This window comes from Microtus ochrogaster, linkage group LG8, assembly GCF_000317375.1.
Source record: "Microtus ochrogaster isolate Prairie Vole_2 linkage group LG8, MicOch1.0, whole genome shotgun sequence".
NCBI classification, from domain to species: domain Eukaryota; kingdom Metazoa; phylum Chordata; class Mammalia; order Rodentia; family Cricetidae; genus Microtus; species Microtus ochrogaster.
Genome location: NC_022033.1, coordinates 11,627,370 through 11,639,552, shown reverse-complemented (window position 1 = coordinate 11,639,552; position 12,183 = coordinate 11,627,370). Strand labels below are relative to the sequence as shown.

Genomic DNA, 12,183 nt, shown 5'->3' with positions numbered 1-12,183 from the left:
AAAAAAAAAAAAAAAATCCAGGGAATGCTCTGTCACTGAGTTATAGCTCCAGGCCTTCGGAATGGCTCTCAAAGATGAAAGACTCATTAGCTTTCTACTTTCCATGACCAGAAGAAAATAGTTGTTTGGGAGAAGTAGGTTAGTATGATTAAGATAATTGCTTATGGGCTGGTGGTGTAGTTCATTGGCAGAGGGCTTGCTAGCAGGAATGAGGCATCAAGTTTCAGCTCCAGCGACAATCATCTGTATCAATGCCACAACAGTAAATGTGTTGTATTTGTACATGACATTTCACCTATTCCTGTGTGAATACCCAACACATGGGGCCAGAGAGGGAGCTCGGCAGTTAAAGCACTGACTGCTCTTCCAGAGAACCCAGGTTCAGTTCCCAGCTTCCACATGGTAGCTCATAAGTATCCTTAACCTCCAGGTCCAGGGAACAAACGCCTACTTCTGCCCTCCTTGGGCACTGTAGGAATGGTGCACAGAAAATAAAAAAGAAGTAAATCTTTAAAAAAATATTCAACACATCTTTATTGAACAGCTAGGTTGGGCTAGGTATTGGAGTCATGAACAAGAGTAGTAAGCCCTGAGCACTTTCATAAGAGTTCTTGGGCTGGTGGGTGATAATTAATTGCAGAAACCTATAAATGCCAGACAGAAGGCATAATGAGGACTGGTTCTGAGGGTAAAGGTGCTTGCTGCCAAGACTGAGGTCCTGAGTTCAAGCCCTCGAACCTACAAGCTGGAGAAAACTGACTCACTAGCTGTGCTCCGACCTTCACACTGCACCACGCACCCATGTACCCCTCCCCCTACATAAAGAAACAAATATTTAAAAACATTTTAACTAAGAACGATATAATAAAATCAAGCCTGCTAGATAAGACACAGGACATCCAGCTGGGTGGTGGTGGCACACACCTTTAATCCCAGCACTCAGGAGGCAAAGGCAGGTGAATCTCTCTGAGTTTGAGATCAGCCTGGTCTACAGAGTGAGTTCCAGGACAGCAAGCATTCTACAGAGAAAGCCTGTCTAGAAAATCCAAAACCAAAACAAAATATGCCCAGTTTAATGGGAACCTCATATAAATAATGCTTTCTTAGGGTTATTAATGGTCTCAATTAATATCCATTATAAAAATAAGTGTTCCCTGAAATTCAAGTAAAGTTGAGCAGTCATTTAAGGGCTAAATGGTGTGCTGTTCAAGTTAAGGTGGAGTGGGCAGTTTCAGAGGGGTAAAGCATCCCTGGGGAGCTGTCATTGTCCTGAAACCAAATGCAAAGGGTGCCAGGCTTTGTTGGATCTAGAAGAGATCCAGGCAGAGGTGGTAGCAGCAAATATCAGTGCTGTGAAGTGGGGTAAGCTTGGAGCTGGGAGGAACAGAGAAAGGGAGCTGAGCTGGCTGCTGAGTCCGTGTCCCCCACCCCGCATTTGGCCCTGATCTTTTCTTATTACATTTCACTAGTCCGAAGTCTAGCTCAGGCTGGCTTCCAACAGCTATTCTGCCCAGTGCTTGTCAAGCCGACATCACACCGCTGTCTCCTGGCTTTTAAAAAGGCAATGTTTTCTCTTGTCCAGGGGCCTCCCCTGCTCATCCCAGTTATCTTCAAGCTGCCACCGGTTACATCACCTGAAAAAAATATTTTGAGAAAGGATCTCACTCCCTAGCTCTGACTGGCCTCAAGTTCACTATGTAGACTACGTTGGGCTCAAATATATGGTGATTCTCCTGCCTCGGCCTCTTACGTGCCAAGTGATAACAAGCACGTACTATCATCTCCAGTTTCTGTCTAAAATCGTGTTGTGTGTGTATGTGTCTGCTTCAGTTCCTCCCAACTTTAGTTTTTGAGGCAGGACCTCTTGGAGCTCACCGAGGGATCTTCCTGTTTCTGCCTTCCCTCCTGCGGGATTACTACAGTCAGGCAGCCCAGGCTGGGTTTTTTTTTTTTTTTTGCTTTTTTGTGACAGGGTTTTTCTGTGGCTTTGGAGCCCCAGGCTGGTTTTATGTCTTAATTGCGCGGCTATCCCTTAGCTTGAAATTCTTTATTTTTATTTATTTATTTTTGGTTTTTCGAGACAGGGTTTCTCTGTGGCTTTGGAGGCTGTCCTGGAACTAGCTCTGTAGACCAGGCTGGTCTCGAACTCACAGAGATCCGCCTGCCTCTGCCTCCCGAGTGCTGGGATTAAAGGCGTGCGCCACCATCGCCCGGCTTAGCTTGAAATTCTTACTCATTCGGTTATTCTGCTTGTTTTAGGATGGACAGTCTCTCCCTTCTCTGACGGGAACGAGCACAGTCCACCCAACAGTTAAGAGTCATTAAGAACCATTTGTAGAACACGCGATGGTCTGAGCTCAGAAATCCAAACCAGCAGCGTGCGTCAAAGGCACGGTGTCTTGCGCGACGTCACCGCAGACCAGAGCGGGGTTCCGATTGGCCCTTCCAGTAGGGGTGGGACCAAAACGATCCCTGGCCCCGCCCCGTGTCTCGGCCTCGCTGGCACATGCGCTGTGGCCCCCACCTTTGCCGCCGCGCCATTTTGCCGGGGTTTGAATGTGAGGCGGAGCAGCGGCAGGAGTGGGTAGCGTCGGCTGCAGCTCTCGCTTGGGATTCCCGTCTCGGTCTCGGTGCCCGCACGAGGTGAGGCACGGAGTGAGCAGGGTGGCTGCAGGGGCGCGGCTGAGGGCGGGGGACGAGCTCTGGGAAGTGGGTCCGGGCCTCTGCTGGAGGCCGCTCGCCGGCACCTCCCCGCACGCCGCCTCAGGGCCGAGCCTGACCGCTCCGGGGTTGAGGTCAGCCCGAGGCTCGGCCTCACGCGAGCTTCCGCAGCTCCCGCCCCTTCCCCTCCAGCGCCGCGCTGGTTGGCCGCACCGCCGCCCTTCGCTCCCTAGGCGTCCGCTGATTGGTCGCGTCCGCGCGTCCGTTCTCGGCGCGCCTTGGCCCGCAGCGTGAACGGTGTTGGGCGCCGAGGCCTGAGTTGGCCGAGTAGGTCTGGTCCTGGGTTGGAAGGAGGCTTCGCCGGCCTTCGGTCTCCACCACAGTGGACCTGGGCCTCGGGTCTCTCCTGGCTGAGTCGTTCGTGCTCCTAGGACAGTCAAATGGGGTTCCCCCTTCCTGGGGCGCGCCGGCTTTCGAGTTGGAAAATCTGGCCTCTTGCACACTTAGTGTGTCTCTCTGGCCGCAGTCGTTGCCGCTCTACGAAAATTTTCGTGTTTTGATGATGTGATGCTGGGGGTGGGTCCCGTGTTCTCGCAGAGGTTGAGCGATCTCTTCTGAGATGGCGTTTTTACCCGCCCCTCAAACCCTTGCACCCTGGGTGATGTGGCTTCACGGTTCCCCCGATGGCTGGCTGTGCTTCCCAGAGGGCTCACCTGAGCTGCCGCCCGCCTCCCATCCGCCTCTCCAGCACCCTGCTCTTAAGATTCTCGGCGCCCCCGCCTTCTGTGATCTTAGGTCTGGGCGAGGCTGGAGGCTGCCTCCGTGCCTTTCAGGTTCCCCTCCTAGGCATCCGTTCTCACTTCTCGGTTCTCAGCACCCAGATGGCTTTGCTCCGCAGCACTGACCTTATAGGTAGTTCTTATTGCTTTTTCCTCGTCTTTCTCGTCTGCTCTGATGTAAACCCTTCGAGAATAACCTTTCTTGTTTTCTTGTTTGTTGCTGTGTCCCACGTACGCGTGCCACATGATGGATGCCCCTGTTGTTATTTCATGAAGACATGGAAGGCCTTTTTTTTTTTTAAGTTTTAGATAAAGGGTCTTACATAGCCCAAGCTGGCCCCAGATTTATCTTTCTCCAAGTGGAGGCTACCACACTCAACCCCTTTTCACCGTTCCATGTGCACATAGGAATTTTTCCCTCCTCTGGGCTGCTTAGATTTCTAGTTGGGATTTGGGAAACCATTCTCCACCCGGGATTGGGTGTGTGAGCGAACAGTACTCTAATTGTGGAATTGATTTATTATTTTATTTGTTTAATAGCTTCATTCTACTTAATCCCTAGGGATACAGTGAAGGGGCAAAAATGGACACGGTTTCTCTCTTTGGGGACCTCATTTTCTAGTTGGGGGAGAGAACACGAATTAGGTTATTTCAGATAGTGACAAGTGACAGAAGTCTCTGAACAGGTGGCATTTGAACAGAGACTATCTAGGGAAGAGTGAGGGAACCGTATTTCAGGCAGAGGGACTAGCATGCAAATTTTCAAGGACAGAAACTAAGGGAATGTTGGGATATTATAGAAAAATCCAGCAAGTTGTTTGAAGAAGAGAGATCTCATGGGACTTTGTAGGTACTGTAAGGAGTGTGGATTTATTTAATAGAATGGTGGATTACTGTGAGTAGAAGCAAAGAAAGGCAGTAGGTACTCAAGTTACTGTCCAACGTACTGTTGGTCTCTTGAAGTGTACCTAATAACTGTTCTTTTAAAAAAGCTAAGGATAGGGTAGGCAAGATGGATTGAGGGTAAGTAGCCCATACCTAGCTAGACAACCTGGGTTTGTTCCCTGGGATACACATGGTGGCAGGAGAGAACTGACTTCTGCACATTGTCTTCCAATTTCTGCACATATGATGTGGCACACAATAAATGCATATGGTGAAATCTTGGGGGACAGGAGAGATGGCTTAGCAGTCAAAGCATGTATTGCCCTTGCAGAGGACCTGAGTAAGTTTCCAATAACTCACAGGTGTCTTACTATTGCCTCTACTTCTAACTCCAAGGAATCTGATGGCCTCGGTTTCCTTGGGCATCTGTGCTGAGGTGTACATACATAAAATCAGAAACATGCAGAGAGAGATATACACATAAATTTGTAAAAATTTTAAGGCAAGGGTAGGTATACCCTTAAATGTGTATTACGGGTTTTCGTATTGGCTTTCTTTCCCTCTCCCCAGAAATGGCTTCTCTTAGTGCAGTAGACATATCTGAGGAAAAGACAAACATCTTGGGTCATTTTATTATGGGTGTCTGTGAGATGGCCTTGGGATATAGTATTTATTCCCAAAACCTTCATTTATAACTGAGGACCTATAGGAAGAGGCTAGACTTTCAGCTCCTCCTTCAAGATTTTTTTAATAGGTGTGTATATATTTTGTGTGTATGAGTATTTGTCTTCAGGCACCACGGGTGTGTGTGCCTTATGTCTGAGGATACCAGAAAGGGCATAAAATTCCCTGGAACTGGAGTTGCAGACAGTTGTGAGTTGCAATGTAGGCACTAGGAACGAGTCAAGGTCCTCCTCTTAAAGCACTGTGTTCTTTGACTAAGCAAGAGTCATTGGGTAAGAGGGAGCCTTAGTTGATGGGTTGTCTCCATCAGGTTGCCAGATAGGCAAGTCTCTGGGATTATTAATTTTTTTGATGAGTGATTAATATAGGAGGGCCTAGCCTACTATTGGTGGTGCCACTTCTAGACAGGTTGTATAAGAGCAAACTGAGCAGGCCAATCAATAGCACTCCTACATGGCCTCTGCTGTTTCACTATTTTTTGTTTGTTTTCGGTTTTTAGGGACAGGGTTTCTCTGTGTAATAGTTCTGACTGACCTGAAACTCGCTCTGTAGACACAGATCCACCTGAGTGCTGGGATTAGAAGCATGTGCCCTTTGCTTCATTTCTTACCTCCAGGTTCCTGCCTTAGGTTCCTGCCTTGAGTTCCTGCCCTGACTCCCCTGCCTGATATATTACAATAGGGATAAAATAAACTCTTCTTTCTTCCCATGTTGCTTTTTGAGCATGATATTTTCTTGTTTTTTGAGACCCAGTTTCTCTGTTTTGTTCTGGATGTCCTAGAACTTTGTAGACCAGGCTGACCTCGAACTCAAGAAATTCACCTGCCTCTGCCTCCTGAGTGCTGGGACTAAAGGTGAGTGCCACCACGGCCCGCCAAGCTTGAGCGTGGTTATTTACCACAGCAATAGAAAGCATACTAAAGCAAGCAGCCAGTGCTCTTCTTAACTGCTGAGCCATCTCCCCAACACCAAAAACTTTTTATTGTTTTTATTGAGCTATATATTTTTCTCCACTCCCTTTCCTCCCTCCCCTCTCCCCTTCTGCCCTCTTCCATGATTCCCACACACACTTCCAGTTTACTCATAAGACTTGTCTTTTTCTACTTCATATGTAGATTAGATCCTTGTATATCTCTCTTAGGGTCCTCTTTGTTGTCTAGGTTCTCTATGATTGTGACTTGTAGGCTGGTTTTTCTTTGCTTTATGTCTAAAAGCCTCTTATGAGTGAGTACATATGATGTTTGTTTTTCTGGGTCTGGGTAACCTCTCTCAATATGATGTTTTCTAGATTCATCCATTTGCCTGCAAATTTCAAGATGTCATTTTTTTTCTGTTGTGTAGTACTCCATCGTGTAAAAATGTACCACATCTTCTTTATCTGTTCTTCAGTCGAGGGGCATTTAGGTTGTTTCTAGGTTCTAGCTATGACAAGTAATGCTGCTATGAACATAGTTGAGCACATGTCCATGTGGCACGATTGAGCATCCTTTGGGTATATAACTAAAAGTGGTATTGCTGGGTTTTGAGGAAGGTTGTTTCCTAATTTTCAGAGAAATCACCATACTGATTTCCACAGTGACTGTACCAGTTTGCACTCCCACCAGCAGTGCAGAAGTGTTCCCCTCTGCCCCACATCCTCTCCAGCGTAAATTGTCATCAGTGTTTTTGTTCTTGGCCACTCTAACAGGTATAAAATGGAATCTCAGAGTTGTTTTGATTTATATTTCTCTGATGGCTAAGGATGTTGAGCATTTCCTTAAGTGTCTTTTAGCCATTTTACATTCATCTGTTGTGAGTTCTCTGTTTAGGTCTATACTCCATTTTTTTTATTGGATTATTGGTTCTTTTAATGACCAATTTCTTGAGTTCTTTGAATATTTTGGAGATCAGCCCTCTGATGTGGGGTTGGTGAAGTTCTTTTCCCATTCTGTAGGCTGTCGTTTTGTCTTTTTGGCAGTTGTTCTTGGGTAGCTAGACCTCAAACTCACTAAGATCTGCCTCTGCCTCCCATCGCCTGGCTGTTCTTTTGCTTTTGCTTTTTTTCTAGGGCCTGGTAAACATTCAGCAGAGCAAACACAAGGACTATAACTCAGATTCATAGCACTCATTTAAAGTCAGGTAGGGCATGAATGCCTATAAGCTCAGCATTGTGGGTGACAGCGATCCCAAGGTTGTGTATCAAACTTGTGGGCCATAACCTATACCTGTGTCTGTGCCCCATGTTGGGTCTGGCCACCCATCCTCAAGCTCAGTATTGACTTCCCTTGGGATAAATCCTTTTATAGCTAAGGGGAAAGGACTAAGATAAGAATACAGACAGCATAGTTGTTTGTTTGTTTTGTTTTGTTTTTGAAGGTCTTGGGTTCTGGCTGTTGGGAAATGCCCTGAGAAAGTACATTAGATAGGAGTCCTTGTCTGCTTCACTTTTTCAGAGTGTATATCAAGGTGAAAGCTTAGCAGACTGTGGTAGTACTGTGATTATGATTATGCTTGTAATCTCAACACTTGGCGAGTTGTTATAAATTCAAGGTCATTTTGTGAGACCTTGTCTCAACAAAACGTTGGTGGAAAGGTTTTTTTAATTCTTCAGAAAAGTGCTGTTGGTATCTGATCATCCTCCTTGACTGCTGCTCCATTTCCCTGGCTTCTAGGCTGCCCTCATTTAACACCCTGCTCTCAGTTCAGCCTTGTCATTTCCATTCAGAGGCTGCCTTGTGAGCAGAAAAAGTGTTAATGGATCAGACAGGTCTTATCATTGTGGGCATGTAAATTATTAGCCCCTGAGTTTCCTTCTTTATTGTTTGAAAATGGTGCCAGGTGATGGTGGCACACACCTACCTTTAATCCCAGCACTTGAGAGGCAGAGGCAGGCAGATCTCAGTGAGTTCAAGGCTAATCTGGTGAACAGAGCAAGTTTAAGACAGCCAAGGCTACACAGAAAAATCTTGTCTCAAAAGACAAATAAATGGTAAAGCAAATAAATCACCTAGCACTGTATGATTAGTTTATAGAAATTACCCTCTCCCGTTTTAAGAATACTGTCTGAACGGCCTTTACCTCTGTTTTGCAAACTATTACCAGCTCAAAGTTCCAAATTCTCTGCTTTAATTAAATTTCACCCACTTGAAAAATCTCTAGTGAGCTGGGCATAGTGACATATATCTTTAGTCCTAGCACTCAACAGGCACAGGTGGGTGGATCTCTGTGTGTTCAAGGCCAGAGTGGTCTATGTAGTAAGTTCCAGAACACCCAGAGCTACACAGTGAGACCTCATCTTAAAAAAAAAGCAATCAAAAGGACTGGATAAATGGCTCAGTAGTTATGAGCAATGACTACTCTTGTAGAGGACCCAGGTTCAATTCCCAGCACCTGCATGGCTGCTCACAACTGTAACTTCAGTTCCAGAGGATTGGACACCCTCACACAGATATACACGAAGTCAAAACACCAATGCACATAAAATAAGTAAATTTTAAAAAATCAAAAACTCTTCAATGGTTCCCATTAGTACATTTTAAGTTCTGAAACAGCTGGCTTCTAGGGACCAGTAGTTCTAGTGTTAATCTCCTACTTAATATTCGCCTCTTCCTAGCACTGGTACTGAACTCATAGTATTTTCCTTTGGAAGATGATTCCAATTCTTCATATTCAATCAGGACTCAGTCCTAGTAAATTTTGGGTGACTTCATATTCCAGTAACTTTCCTAGCTGTTGAGTGCTGCCTGTAGATCCCTTTGACATTTTTACTCCAGAGGACAATGTTTCTCAGAGGTTAGGGTTTTTTTTGACATGCATGTGAATATACTTTTTACCCCGCATACCTTGTGGGGTTTAGGGTAGCACTTACAAACAGGCATGATCTTTTTCTCTCTATTTATTCATTGGGAGGTATGCCACAGTGCGTGTGTAGAAGTTGTCAAGGGGAATCTGTTCTCTCCTTCCACTACATGCCAACATTTTGCCTGCTCACTATCTCTTCAGACATGTTATTTCTTTTCTTTTTTTCAGGGTGGGGTGGGATGGGGTATGAGGGGTTCCTTGTGTAGCCCTGGCTATCCTGGAACTGGCTCTATAGACCAGGCTGGCCTTGAAGTCACAGTTCTGCCTCTGCCTCCCAAGTACGTGGTTTAAAGGCATGCACCACTACCATCCACCAACACATTATTTCTTTAGTGAAACAAATTGGTGTACTAAACTAGATTATTAATTATATTTGTAGTCTTAGGCAGTCTAGGCCAAGATTTTTTTAAAATTGTTTTTGGAGATAGATAGTGGGTGTGCATATGTATTTGTGGTGGCATGGTGCATGTGCGGAAGTCAGGTCAACTCTTGAGTCAGTCTCTTTCCTCCCACCTTATGGGTGCTAAGAGTAAACTCAGATCATCAGGCCTGTTGACAGGCACCTTTACCCTTTGAGCCATCTTGTTGGTCTTTGAGGTCAGATTTTGTTGCCAGATGAGTTTGACACATACTTGTAAGAAACAAAAACAAAACCCTTTCCATTAATTGATTGGGGGGTGGGTTGGGACTCTAGAGAGAGATTACAATAGGTCTGTAAGAAACTGAAATCCTTTCAGTTTACTGATTGAGGGATTTTGAGTCTGCAGAAGGGATTACAGGTTTGGTTTCTTAAATTGTGTCTTCTGGGTGCTCTGGTAGCTGAGCGGGAAGAAAGTTCAAGGTCAACTATGATTATTTATTGAGACAAGGTCACTATAGGGCCGGAGATGTGCCTTAGTTGGTAGAAAGCTTGTCTAGCATATTTAGAGCCGAGTTCCGTCCCCAACACTGCACAAACCAGGCATGGTGGCACACACCTGTGATCCAAGCTCTTGGGAAGTTCAAGATCATCCAAGGCTGTATTCGAAGCTTGAGGCCAGACTGGGCTAAACGACACCCTTTCTCAATAAATAAACAAATGACTAATAAAAATAAAACTATTTAAAACTTTATGATTGTGAATGTAATATATAAAATAATTATAGTCCACTAGGAAGACAATGAAAATCCCTGTATCCACCATATAAATAGATCATACCACTCTTTCCCCTTTTTTTCAGAGATTTATTTTTATGTATATGGGTATGTCTGTTCATTGTGTGTATAGGTTTGAGGAGGCAAGAGGGTGTTGTTTCCGCTAACACTGGAATTATAATAGTGAGCTGTCATGGGTCCTGGGAATTAAAACCAGGTCCTCCAGAAAGAGAGACCAGTGTTGAGCCATCTCTTTAGTTCCCTTCTACTTACACAAAATTAAGTAAAATTAATTATGTATAGTTAATGTAATTTGAATCGTGGTATGCTTGACATTTTCTTACTTAGCTTTATTGAATTTATAAAGATTCAATAAAGATTGTTTTTTGAGACAGAGTTTCTCTGTCCTGGAACTCGCTTTGTAGACTAGGCTGGCCTCAAACTCACAGAGATCTGCCTGCCTCTGCTGCCTGAATGCTGGGATTAAAGGCTGCCCAGTTGAACAATTTTTTTTTTCTCCTCTGCAGCCTAAGGATAATTTGGTGTATGATTTCCCAGGAAAGGCTACATTTCTCAGTTTGCGAGCATGTGTTGGGGTCTACAAGCTACCAGTTTATTATGTTATAATCAAATCTAAGCAGAAGTATGGTTTTTTATTTCACTTTTTACTTTTATTTATTTTGTGTGTATGATGGGTGGGGTGGAGTGGGGTAGACCCTATGTCATGGCGTGCATGTCAGAGGACAACTGGGTGTAGTTTTTTCCACCTTTATGTGGGGTTTGGATGGAATTCAGATTTGAGCAGCAAGTGCTTTTTACCTACTGAACCATCTTGCTGCCCCCAAAAGTGGGTTTTAAAAAGGTTTATTGAGGTATGTTATATCTACCATAGAATTCATCTATTTTAAATGCACTGTTCTGCTGAGTTTAATAGTTAACTACTCTGCACCCATCACTAGTCTGGTTTTAGAAATCACCTGCAGCCTTACAGCTCTTTTGTAAGCTAAATGGTATGACTGAACCCAGAGTCTCAAGTGCTCGTTCTTCTAGTTAGCCTCCTGTTATGTGTTAGAACGCTTAAAACCTATTCTCTGTGCCTAAAGTCACTATTGTTGACCATGGTTACATGCTCTGCAGTTTCCTGGGCTGTGTTTTTCTTTATCAGCTATATCTATGTCAGCCATTTATTTAGCTTTGTAATGTGAGGACTGGGGATGTAGTTCAGTGGGATGTATGTGTGTTTTGCATTTGTTCATTTCTAGCACAGGAGAATTATAAGAATTTTTTTTTCTCAGTCCAGTGGTGGTGGTGCACACCTTTAATCCTAGTATTCTGGAGGCAGAAGCAAACAGATCTCTGAGTTTGAGGCCATCCTGGTCTACAAAGTGAGTTCCAGGACAGCCAGGGGTTCACACAGAAATACTGTCTCAAAGATCCTGCCCCTACCACTTCAATTAAGAAAAAAAAAACCCACTCCAACTATATAATTTTAGAAAAGGGTTGTAATATAAAAGTATTCATAGACGAGTGTGCTGATTCATGTACTTTATAAAGATATAGAAGCAGAATTATGGCACAAGTTCAAGGCCACCTGGTCTAATGAGTTTGGAGCTGACCTGCTGCTAACAGTGGTCTAGACTCACCTGCCTAAAGCAAAATAGAAAAAAAAACAGTAACAAAAAGATTCATTTATGTTCTTCATTCATATTCATTCATTTACTTTCTCCTCAATTGATCACTTATCGGACTGTTTTTAAATTTTAGATACAGAGCAATGGAGCTCAGTGATGCAAATTTGCAGACACTAACAGAATATTTGAAGAAAACCTTGGATCCTGATCCTGCTATTAGACGTCCAGGTAAAGGTGTTTTTGTTCTTTAGTTGATTCATTCTTTGAGACACGTGGCATGTAATTGCCTCGACGGGTCACCAGTCTAGGGTTGGTGGTAACCCGTCTGGCAGGTCAGTTGTTCCAGGGTCCCGGAGAGGCGCTATCTGTAAGATATGAGCTAGAAAAGAGAAAGGAGGCCAAGCTGGAATTTCTGTCGAAGCCTCAGTTTATTAGAGATGCGGTACAACTTATATAGGGTATGGAGTTGGGGGGTGGGCACAGGGGTCTGAGCTCTTGCCACGTGGTTTATGTTGGTCACGTAGCCCGTGTTGGTCATGTAGGCAGGAGGTTATCTTCGGTCAGGTCAC

General features: G+C 44.5%; 1 protein-coding gene across 1 annotated transcript in view; it reads left to right on the top strand.

The window, feature by feature from the left end:
- Positions 1 to 2,503: 2,503 nt before the first annotated feature.
- Positions 2,504 to 12,183, top strand: part of Cse1l (chromosome segregation 1 like) — a 49,479-nt gene continuing 39,799 nt past the window's right edge. Inside the window, exons 1-2 of the mRNA XM_005362868.2 lie at positions 2,504 to 2,643; positions 11,748 to 11,842. Of these exons, the coding sequence (XP_005362925.1) occupies positions 2,507 to 2,643; positions 11,748 to 11,842 (232 nt within the window). The 5' untranslated portion in view covers positions 2,504 to 2,506. The remainder of the gene's footprint in view (positions 2,644 to 11,747; positions 11,843 to 12,183) is intronic.